Source organism: Pogona vitticeps, chromosome 12 (assembly GCF_051106095.1).
Source record: "Pogona vitticeps strain Pit_001003342236 chromosome 12, PviZW2.1, whole genome shotgun sequence".
NCBI lineage: Eukaryota > Metazoa > Chordata > Lepidosauria > Squamata > Agamidae > Pogona > Pogona vitticeps.
The window spans coordinates 10,329,666-10,341,659 of NC_135794.1; the positions used below are offsets into that span (position 1 = coordinate 10,329,666).

The 11,994-nt window shown below is 46.9% G+C and overlaps 1 protein-coding gene and 1 long non-coding RNA gene across 5 annotated transcripts in view; one reads left to right on the forward strand and one right to left on the reverse strand.

Moving 5' to 3' along the window:
- The window catches only part of AP3B2 (adaptor related protein complex 3 subunit beta 2), a 64,526-nt gene extending 56,129 nt beyond the window's left edge, over positions 1-8,397 (reverse strand). For 2 of the 4 annotated variants that reach the window (XM_078381109.1, XM_078381113.1), the window contains exon 1: positions 8,180-8,386. In XM_078381109.1, coding sequence (XP_078237235.1) covers positions 8,180-8,292 — 113 coding nt within the window. In that variant the 5' untranslated portion in view covers positions 8,293-8,386. Of the gene's footprint in view, positions 1-8,179 lie in introns of all 4 variants that reach the window. The other 2 variants (XM_078381111.1, XM_078381112.1) reach the window with 2 other exon arrangements.
- Positions 8,398-8,794: 397 nt separating this feature from the next.
- LOC140702479 (uncharacterized) lies at positions 8,795-9,818 on the forward strand. Its single transcript, XR_012081667.2, has 3 exons — positions 8,795-8,852; positions 9,388-9,570; positions 9,687-9,818. It is a non-coding gene; the product is annotated as an uncharacterized LOC140702479 (long non-coding RNA).
- The last annotated feature ends 2,176 nt before the right edge of the window (positions 9,819-11,994 follow it).

Sequence of the window (11,994 nt, forward strand, 5' to 3'; positions counted from 1 at the left end):
TTAAAGGGATTAGTTGTTGCGGAAACACACAGAACTGCCTTGTGGCACCTCAACAACTAACATATCTATTCCGGCATAAGCTTTTGTGAATTAGAACCAAGCACACATTTCATGAAGTGGATCCTGGTCAATGACAACCTCAGACACTGGCTGAAATGGTGTGGCTTAGTATAAGAAAATTCATAATGTTCAGCCTGTTCCTTAGCTAGCAAATAAAGTCCTCGCTGCAGTTCTCAATGGTAGGTTTTTCTGGTGCCATAGGACTCTTTGGTGCTTCTAAACACCATGTTATGCACATCAAATGAAGCAAATGTTTACACCTGTTTCTCCTTTTCTGCTCTCACTGGCTCTCTTGTGCTGAATTTTGGCTATTCGTTTGTTACATTTGTATGCTCCCTTTCTTTCAATGTGCCCAATGTTGCCCCCCTCCCCACTATATCCTCTCAACAACCCTGTGAGATACTTTGGGTCAAGATGAGAGATGATGACTGACCCAGGCTGGCCCAGTGAGCTTCGTGGTTGAGTGAGGATGTACACTCAGGTCTCCCAACTTCCATTCCTCATATTTACTCAAAAGGACTAAGCTGAAGCACAACACCAACCTAGCTGTGGTTCCTTTGTCAAATCTGTGCCACACTGATGGTGCAACAATAAGTGTCAACATAAATAAAGTGGCCCTGTGGCCAGCAAAGAGGGCCTCAGCTTGCCTGGAGCAATTTTTCTTATTAGCTCACGGATTGCTTCACCACCAGTAAGACCAGGAGGGTCTATGGCACAACCTCTGAGCCCTCCTCCCCAACACACACACATACTTCCTAGGGGAAAGTCAGCCATCTCCACCTGCACACCTGGTTTTCCACACTGAGAAGAGCAAAGCTCTCACATGCCCTGTTATTTTCTGTTGTACACACTTCTAAATACAGAGGGAAACAGACCCTCTAAAGCAACAGACCTAAACAGACCTATAGCACAATCTTCTTTATTTCCAATCAGAATTATGCTCCAGTGAGTTCAGTGGGATTTACTCCCAGGTAAATGTGAACAGGATTCCAACCTCATCAGGAAGCACATCCTAGTGAAAACAGTGAGAGTTACTTTGGAGCAAGCATGCATAGGACTGTGCTCTCTGTTCCTCCTCTAAAAGGTGACATTTAGAAGTTTATCTGTTCTATAGGCAATGCAAACAGCCAAGAAAGACATCTTCAGGTATCAACATAAATGCACTGGAATATGCCTGCAGACTTGTAGGAGGCAGGGGAACGAGAGTCTTGAAGGTGTCACCTGAGATATAGGTGAGGGGCAGTCAACAATTATGATATGGAGAAATAACTATTTTTAATTGGCATGTATTTTAGTTGCTAAATATATGGAGAGTTGTTTCCCATCCTTCCACACATTTAGCTTCTCTTCCCCCCCCCCCCATTTTCAAACTGTTGGAAATCACAGTCCAGAACGGTGAGTGGGCACAGGAGGGATCACAGCCATCGGGCAGAAGAAAGCAACCGGCTCGGAGGGCAGGTGCTGAGAAGCAATGGTGGCAGTTCCTTCCTGCTGCTCCTTTTAGCACTTCCAGCCTTTCCTCTCTCTAGGAAAAATAGCAACCACCCATCTTATTTATTTATTTATTTATTTGTTTGTTTATTGGACTTCTATACTGCCCCATAGCGCTACAAGCACTCTCCGGGCGGTTTACAATTTTTAATTATACAGGCTACACATTGCCCCCCAGCAAGCTGGGTACTCATTTTACCGACCTCGGAAGGATGGAAGGCTGAGTCAACCTTGAGCCGGCTACCTGGGATTTGAACCCCAGGTCGTGAGCACAGTTTTAGCTGCAGTACAGTGTTTTAACCACTGCGCCACGAGGCTCTTGCACCCCATAAAGTGGCCTGAGGTTTTCAGGTGTGGCAGCAAATCCCAAAGAGGTGGAGTCAATGGTATAGTGGATAAATGCAGGACTAGGACTCGGGAGACGGGGGTTCAAATCCCTCCTTAGCTACAAAGCTCATTGGGCAACCTTGGCCAGTCACACTCTCTTAGCCTGGCCCACTTCACAGAGTTGTTGTGAAAATAAAATTGGAAGAAAGAATGCCATGTATTCTGCCTTGAGCTCACTGGAGGAAAGGTGGGATATAAAATAAATACAAAACAAATAACTCTTGCCCTTTGTCCCAAGCAGCAAAATATCTCTGGGTAGCCCAGGGGGGACCACAGATCAGGCAGAGCATATATTTTGCATGGAAATGGCTTTCCTCTGGGTCAGTTCCTGGCATCACCAGATAAAAGGGCTAATTGGCAAGTGATGGAGGAAAGCCTTCTCTGTCAAAGATCTTGGGCAGCCACTGCCAGTCAAAGTAGACACAACTGGGCTGGACCAGATGAATAATCTGTCTTAGATTAAGATAGCGTCCTATGCTCCCCCCTCCTGGCAAATGTATTCAAATATTCACAGCAGAATGCACTTCAAGTCTCATAGTGGAAGAGATACCATATAGGCATATCACAAGAGACTGAACTCTTGACGCCTAAAGAGAACAACGTTTAGCCAGTGTGGTGAACCAATTAGCGGAGTGTGGGAAATGGAGGTCCAAGTCCCCAATGAGCCTTGAACCTCACTGGTTACATTTGTGCAAGATGTTCTCCCTCAGACTGACCAAGTTTACTGGGTTATTTATCTAATCTCCTCCCTTCCTCCTTTGCAGGGCCTAAAAACAAACGTAGTTTTGAAACACAGGGAGTAACAATACTAAAACAACATTATAAGGTATCAATTAAAACCACACAGAATTAACACAATTTAAATACCTGTGTAAACACACACGCACAGACATAGAGTTTTACATCTAACCATTAAAAGGTTCTTTATCCGCAGCTGATCAACAACCCAAGGCCTGCCTATGTAAAAATGTCTGCTTGCTGGCAGGACGGCACAATGGTGGCCCACCCGGCTTTCTTTAGAAAGGACTTTCATAGCCTGGGAGTAAGCTTGAGGAAGCTTTCTTGTGTTGTTGTGAGGACAACATGGGGTGGTTGTGGTGCTGATGCTGATAACCAGATGCCATCGTTGATTCTTCTTTATGGTGACTTTTCTTGTGGTTTTCTAAGCATAAAGCACAAAAAGGTTTTTTCCCGTTCCCTTACATAGACAGCTTGCCCAAGGTTATGCAGGCTGGCTTTTTTTCCTGGAAGGCAGACTGAGGAATCAAACTCCCAAATGCTGGCTCAGCAGGCAGATGCTTTTGCATATCAAGACATCCAGCCAGGGAAGGAGAATATTGTTGGGGCCCATCTATGCATCTGTCTGTCTATCTACAGTACATGCAAAGTAGCACTTTTGTTTTGGCAATGCAGCCAGCTTAGAGTTGGAGGTCATGTTGGTAGAGTACATGCACTGAACGCTTTAAATGCTGAGTAGTTTTAGCAATGCTATGACTCAGCACTTTCATGCTTGCCCATTTTGCAATCAAGAACTTAAGAAGAAAACACAAATTTCTTCCTTGGCTTCAACCCTATATAAGGAGGAACTAGAATTTTCAAAAGCAGTGTTGCAAGAAGAGCAGAGTCCCAGATCAAACAGGAAGTCAGTTGTGGCACTTCCTGTCTGGGACAATCCAATAGGTACAGTACCTTCCTTAGTCAGGGACTAGGTATCTGGGACTAGAGCCAAAGGCTGGGAGTTCAGTTCCTCACTGTGTCTCCCAGAAAAGCCAGCCTATATAGCCTTGGGCAAGCTGCACAATCCCAGATGGCCCCCCAGAAGAAAAGAATGGTAAACCACTTTTGAGTACCGTAATTCTCTACCTAGAAAACCCTAGAAAGAGACACCATAAATCAGAATTGACTTGACAGCACAAAGTTATTAATATTAAGAACACTTTCCTGACTTGAACGATGCTTTACATCACAGTTCTGTTGAGTCCCCATGAAAGAAAATTGCATCCAGAAATTCAGGCTGGGGATCTTGGAAACATTTTATAAAACTACAACTAGTTGGGAGCGGTAGTCCAGAAACTACCTTTCCTGAGTTGATTAGTGTTTGTGGAAGGCACAGAGAGGCTGGAAGTAGTTTTCAATTGGTTATATAGAAAGCTGCCTTTTCAGTAGGACTAAAAGCTCCGTTTTGCAGGAGGGTGGAGGCAGCTGTGGCCTGTTGCTCTTTGAGTGCAGGGGACTGTCGGTGCAGCTTTTCATTCAAACACCAGGGCTGGAGCAGACTTTCTCCACAGATAATCAGATCACATTGAAGGGGAGGGGCATATCCATATTTTGCTGTGGAAGAGATCAGAGCCTTTTTCCATAAAGGAAGCTAGATTTCATTGCTTGTGTGGGAGGAGGCGAGGCGAAGCGGGGGAAGAAACATCAGTGAATTTCCAGCCAGGCTGCTTTGGAGCAGTGAGCTGTCCAATGTACTAGAGGAGCTCTCACCCACACCAGGGAAAGCAACCGATTCGTTCTTACGGCTTGTGATTCAAAGGGGACGAAGGGGGAGAAAATAAACTCAGGGAGGGAACGATTGAGGGGCTCAATATGGCTGTGTTTGTGTTTTCTGGAAAGCAGAACACAAATAGCCCAGCAGTAAATCTGGGTGAAAACAATCCTATGCTTATCTAAGACAACACGGATTTTGTGAACAACAGAGATGCAGGATTTAGGGACTGACAGAAAAATTCAGCACCCTGACTATACCTCACCCCCCCCCCCCATTTTCATTTAAAAAAAAACACCTTAACATTTAGTGAAATCTGAGAACCGTACCTAAAGCATCTTCTTTGCATGGAAAGAAGAAAAGAATAGTTCTGGATGGGAAAGGATTTTGTCTACCTGAAACCCCTCGAAAACCACTTCCAGCCACATCAGACAACACGAGGCTCCATGGTCCAAATTTCCTGGTCTAATGTAAAGCAGTTTTCTCTCTTCCCAGAAACCAGGGCCCAATGATTTCTAAATTCTTCAGGAAGATGCTGAGTAGCCTGCACAGCCATTTGATCTATTTGGTGGCTCCTACATGTCAGATGACAATGATCATTAAGAAACTATAGCCTCAAGCCACTTTCTCTTTGCGGTGACCCTTTCCATGGTTTTCTAAATACAAAACACTCAGAAGTGGTTTTCTACATCCTTCTCCTTGGGGGTGCTTTGGAACCGCGCAGCTTGCCCAAGGCTACACAGCCTGTTTTTTTTCTTGGGAAGCACAGTGAGGAATCAAAATTCTGATCTACAGCTTTCACATCCAGATACCCAACTCACTGAGCGATCTAGCCAGCCGCATGTCAGACACATTATGTAAATTAAATATTGTTTCAATTTTGGCAACAGCTAGGCATCACAATATCGGGCCTTAGGCACCAAGACTTCTTATACTGGGCTCAGATTCACACAGGCCTATTCATATCTGTTGGATAAAAAGGTCTCTGAAGCTCAACTGCAGACTTCACCAGAAGATGTGTTGGCTCCTTGGAGATGTGTTGGGCTGCAGTTCCCATCATACCTAGACAGCGTAGTTCTGACAGTGGCAGAATCGCTTAGGAAATATCAGTTAAAGTATCCAGACTCTCTTTAACCATTAGGGTATCTCCAAGGGTGTAACTGGGAATAGCAGATAGCATCCCTATGCTGGGTTCTTTGCATAATGTGTAGGATCGGTGAGCCAATGTTGCAATATCCCCATACTATAGGTTTTCCACCTACTGCTTCATCCCATTGCCCGCAACTCAGGAGGACAGGAAATCTACTACAGAAGGAACCACAATGGATGATAGTGACTAACAATCTCATGCATTTAAAGAAATAATCAAGAGCAAAGTAAGCAAAGGGATGCTATTTTCTTCGGCAGCTCTGGGTTGAAACCCCCCCCACAAAATCCTCATACTAATCCTCATAATTCAAATGTAAAACTGCTTTCACATATTAGGAACACATTTAAGCAAATTATTGGGTCCAACCCTTGACGCCCTTCATGCAGTATTGTCTCTGCGTTGACTAGCAGCAGCACTCAAGGGTTTCAGAGGAGAGCTGGGGATTAAACCCAGGAAGCTTTTGCATGGAAAGCAAAGGCTCTGCCAGGAACTCTTTCCCAGGTTTTCCACCTCAGTCTTCCAGCATTGTGTGGATTTGTGTACCAGAACCAAACCAGAGCCTGGGAAAGTTGCTTTTTTTTTGGGATTACAACTCCCAGTGGCCATGCAGTCTAAGGGATTCTGTCCATTGTCATCTAAAAGGTTTTGCAGGCTTTGGCTGAACCTGCCCTTTCAGCACCCTTCCTGCTTTGCCCACCAGTCAATCCTGGTACACTAATTTGGATGTGCACCAATTGTAGTGGTGAGTCATTTTGGGCAACAGCATCCAGAACACTGACAGCTGTAGTCCAAGGTTGCATTGCTGCACACCTCTAAATAGTAGCATCCCCTTCAGTTAGGTATTGCACCTCACTGGAAACCCAGGACACTTGTCAGCCGCAAAATCATTCCTACAGGAGCTCTCTAAAGAATGGATTCAGGTGAACAATTTCCTGTTGCATCAGTTTATTTCTGCTAGACTCATACTGTGAACCAGAGGGGGAAAATCTTATTACTAGTTGGTCCACACTGACTTTCACATGTAAAGCAGAAGGGGGTGAACTGGCTGTGTGCCTGCCAGTCAGTGCCTTGGACTGAAATGCTCAAGCCAGACTTGCCACTGGCTGCCAAAAGCCAATCCACAGGGAATTAAGAATATTCCCATGAGCTGCTCCTCGAATGCTAATGCAGGCATAAGGCAGGCTATCTAAAATACTACCATGCTCAAGCAGATAGTCCTCAAGAGGACTCTCTGAATGGCAGATTCCAGTTTTTGCAAACCCGCTCTGGCCAACATACAAAACCTCTTTACTCTTTGCCCATCGTCTTCCCCTGCCCCCAGAAAGCTGCCAGGAATGTGCCTGTCAGATCTGCACCCTCTTTGTGCCACTAGTGATACAGCAGCAACTGTTTTTGCCTGGACCACGCCTTGAGTCAGTCCAATAAACACCCGCCTGTGGAGAGCCTTACGTCTCCCAGGACAGAAGGGTTGGGTGCCAATGAGGCGGGCAGCAGGTCATGCCCACACAGAGGGGCCACTTCAGCTCTGACTGCCCCCAACGCTGTTCTTACTCCTAGACCCTTCTCTCCAGAGGAGAAAAGTTTACCTCGCCAGGAAAAGACCACTGTCCAGTCAAAGAGCCAATGCAGGCAGGAGGGCCCTTCTTGATTCAGCAAAGACACCCAAGCCTTGAGGTGCCCCAAGCAGTTCTCAGCCCTCACATGAACTGCAACAGGCGGGCTGAAAGCTTCGCCCGCCTCCACCAGTCCTGTCCATGCAATGAGATCCGGGCATGTCATTTAGGTCATTTCTGTAAGGATTTAGGCCGCTGTCTTATGGAAGCAGATCGCAAACCAAATCCCAGGGAGGTGGTAGAAACTGCAGGCGCATCCCCAAGGGCAAAATTCACCCCAGACATGGATTTAAGCGGCAGGTGCATCAAAGCTTAAAAGGTCCACCCCCACGCCCACCCCCACGCACCCGTTGGAAGGCATCCTTGGGCCCTTTCCTTTCAGGCAAACGTCAAGCGGCAAAGGGGAAAGGGGGAGCCGGCCGAGGGGCAGACCCGCCTTCCCCGCGCGCCCCCCCCCCGCCCCCCCCCCGCCCCCCCCCGCCCCCGAGAGCCCCTGCAAGGTCCTCGCTCCCCCTCATGCCAGCCTGGCTTCTTGGGCACAGATTGGCTCCCGGGGCTTCCCACGTCACTTTCCAGAGGGAGGTGGGAGCTGAAAAGCGCTCCAGGGAAGGGGGGGGAAGAGACGAAATCTGGGCCAGACTTCACGAGGCAAAGCCATTTGCAGTGTGGGCACTGCCCTCTCTCTTCTCCCGCCCCCCCCGCCCGGGAAATGGCGAGCGGTGGCGAGGGTGGCGGTGTGGGGGAGGCAAAGGATGGCAAAGGGGGGGCGCGCCTGAAAGGCTGCCGCCTGCGGGGCATCCGCGCAAGGAACCCCGCCCGCCCGACGCTCCTTTCCACCCCCCCGCAGCGGGCAGTGGGCGAAGGGCCGCCCCCCCACATTATTCCAAGGGTCGGGGCTGGCCGGCCGCCCCCGCCGCCTCCTCCTCCTCCCGCCCTTCAGCCCCCCATCATCCACCGGTAGCCCTCAAAGCCCCCCCCACACACACACACCTTTTGTAATCCGAGGAGAAGATCCCGCCGCTGGCCGGATCGTGTCCATATTCGGGCTCGCCCAAGCTGGAGGAGCCCCCTTTCTCGTCGTTGTACGCCGGGCCGGCGGACATGGCTGCGAGGCCGGGGAAGAGAGGAGGGAGGCCCGCGGGCTGGCCGGCCTGGAGCGCCTCGCCGCGAAGCCGGGAGCGGGGGCGAGCGAGGAGGATGCTGGCCCCGACGGCGGGTCCGGGATGCGGCTGATGTCAGTGTCATGTGGGAGCGGCGGAGGTGGCGGGGATTGGCCGCGAACACGCCTTGCCCGCCCCTTAAAGCGCCAGAGCCGCCGCCGCCGCCCCCCCCCCCGGCCGCCGCCCCCCCCTCCCCTCCCCGCGGGGGTCGCCGGCTGCCCTTCGGCTTTTGGGGGGGGGGACGGACTCCACCACGAAGCGGCTCGAGGGAGCGCCTCCCGGGTGTCCGAACAGGGATGGCCTTGCCCTTCATGGACAGAAGCGGGGGGGGGGAGAGTCTCGGGGGTGATAGTCTTCTGCCAATCCTTCCAAAGTAGAGGGACCGTCTTCTTGGGGTATTCGGGGGGGGGGCGTCTTGTCCGAGGGATGCGGGGGCGAGAACGGCCGCCTCTCCGGCAGGGAAAGGTCCGGGGCAAGGAGGAGAGAAGAGGCGCCGCTCCCAGGTTTGAAAATCTGGACAGCTGACTCTGCACGCAGAGGTGCAGGAATACCTGGCACAAGCAGTTACGGTCCGATCTGAATGCGTGTGAAACAGGCCAACCCTCGCCTGTGATGCGTCCTTCATTCCCAGGCTGGCAATTCTCTCTCTCTCCAACACTGCGTTTTCCTCTAGGTTCACAGTTACCTTCACAGGCTTATGTGAAGGATGCTTCTTATCAGGGTGTTCCCAGGTTCGATCCTAGTGCCCTTTCTCTGTTGCATTCTGTGTTTCTATATATATGTATATACTGTAGACAAAAACATGGTGGCCGGCAGGCTTTGTGTATTCTTGAAGGTGCCACCATGTTCTTGTCTCTCTTTTTTTAACTTTTTATTTCTATTTTGTTTATCTGTACAACATGGATTTCCATGACAAAGCCTGCCTGCAAGAGGCATATGCTCCCATTTGGATCAAACAGCCTCCAAATCTTAGAGACTGCCTCTGAGACGCATGGGAGGCAAGACATCAAACAATCTCTCTCTATTCCTTTTGCCTAGAGACAGCAACTTTGATTTCTGCAAGGAGAAATAAATCAGCATGCACAATATTTCCAAGGAGGTGGTTTTATTATGAGCTTGGAGGTACACAGGTACCCTGTGTGATGTAATGGATAGAGTGATGGAGTAGGATTCTGGAGACCACGGTTTGAATCCATCTTTAGCCATGAAAACTCATTGAGGGTGTGTAGAACTTGTGAAACCACTCCTTAAATATCTCTGATCTTGAAAGCCCTCTTAGGCTTGCTATTAGTTGGTTCCAGCTTGATGACACACATAACTAACTTGTTTTATTATAGGGAGACGAAGGAGAATAAGAACCTGGATTTGAACTTGAACTTGATGCACAGCCTTGAAGATGATTTATCATCGAAAGCTCGCTGTTTGTTTTTTGTTTTAATGGTCAATTAAAAGTATCACCTGTTCCTGAATTTGTATTGTTTCCATGATCATGTGGCCTTTTCCTGATTTTTTTCCCTTCAGGTTGGGAAAGGTAAATCAGACAATAACAATTTCAAATTTGCTATAACTGGTCAGAACAATTAAAATAATGACATGCCATCAATTGTGACTTATTGATGACCCTTTCCAGGGATTTCTAGGTACAGTACTGTGATTGTTCACAATTTCTACCATTGGAGGGCATCGCAGGACTGTGCATCTTACCCAAAGTGACACAGGCTGGCTGTTTTTCTGGAAGCCAGAACGAGTGAACCAACTCTCCACCTTTAACTCTGCAGTTGTCAGAACAATTCAATTGAATTTTTTCATACTTGTCATTAAGTGCCGCTTTGTTGGCCAGTTGCTTTGTGTATGTTTTACCTGTTGTTGTTCCTGCACATAGTACTTGTAGCATTCAGTCTGTTGTTTGAGTGTTCTTTGTCAGTAATTTCATCTTCTGTCTGTGCACATCTTGTTTTTCCTCTCTTGATTATTTGCCATTCTTCTTATTGCTGGTTGTTCTGATCTGGTTTAATGTGCCCTGTTTCCATCTATATTGTTGCCAGGTAGACACCTAAGCTCTTAGTACCTTCTTTAATCTTTTGCCTTTGGTTTAGTAAGAAAAGTTCATCTTTTTGTTCTAACTGAATGACAAAGTAATAAGCAATGTCTCCTACAGTAGATATTTCAGTTCCACTAGTACTACTTTGCACTTATTTGGGTTTTTCATAGGTCAAAATTAAACATAAATAACTAAAAACTACGGTACTTTTTCTTCAGTCTGCTTAGATGCATGGGCCTGTTTTTCCTTCTTCAGAATTTCTCTTATTAATACATAAGTCAGGCTGTTTGCATACCAGGTTCTCCTCTCCTGATATGTCAAAGCTGGATGACTGCAACTATATTTTTTTCTTGTACCGTACCATGCAGGAAAGCTGTTTTTATGTTCTAGATGCCCCACAGACATCTTGCCATTAGCTGTAACACTTAGAAATGGTCTGATTTAACTACCAATACAAAAGTGTGGTCATAATATTACCTATATTTTTATTCGTATGATGACTTGACTTGCATCTCTGGGCCTTGCCTTCAGGATGAGGCTTTTTCTTGAAGATCCACTTCTGTCCCATGATTTTAATTCTTGAGGTAACTTGGTCAGTTTCCAGTTCCTTTTCTTGTACAGTGGGGTCTCTACTTAAGAACTTAATCCATATTGGAAGGTGGTTCTCAAGTTGAAAAGTTCTTATGTTGAATCTACATTTCCCACAGGAATGCATTGAAAACCATTTAATCCATATCTTCTATTTAGTCCATAGAAACTACAGTGGAACCTCTACTTAAGAACTTAATCCGTTTTGGAATGGTGTTCTTCAGTTGAAACGTTCTTAAGTTGAAGCAAAATTTCCCATAGGAATGGACTGAAAACCAATTAATCCGTTCTGGCTGTTTTTTTTTGTTATGTAGAGGTGCGTTCGTACATTGAAGCATTAGTTCCCATAGGAACTAATGCAAAGCTGGTTAATACGTACTCTACCACTAGGGGGAGAAATTTTTTTTAACCTAAGATGACCTTAAAAAAAGAACGGGAAAGGTTTTTTTTCCTGTTCTTATCTTGGATTTCTGTTCTCAAGTAGAAGCAAAATTTAGCAAATGGAGCTGTTCTTAAGTTGGATTGTTCTTAAGTAGAGACGTTCTTAAGTAGAGACCCCACTGTAAATTGCTGGCACTTTCTACTCGTCAGCTTTTTCTTTGGATATATTGCCAATTTTCTCCTGTAGTGTAGGTTAGAATTTCATTTATGGTTTTGCTTTTTTTTTTCTTGCAAGATAGGACAGTCAGGGTTCTGGTTTGTCTGTGGTTGAACAGTTGGAACATATTAGTCTTTCTTCTGCAGCTCCTTCTGGTTCTGCAGTTTCCTCTAGATCTGGAACCCTTCTTTGCTTCATCTGGAACTCTACCCCTTTCAAGGTCATGCCCCTCACTTTCCAGCACATTTTTGTAGTCCTGTCTAATTTCTGTGTGATAGGGTCAGCAGCTCTGCTTCTGCTTCTTCTTTGACAGCAGTAAGTCCTGATGAAGAAATGCCAGCGTAGGTCCAACAGTCTAGAAAACTCAAGGAGATTCTTCTCTTGCTGTTTATTTCTCCCCATGTAAAGACGTGTCTCC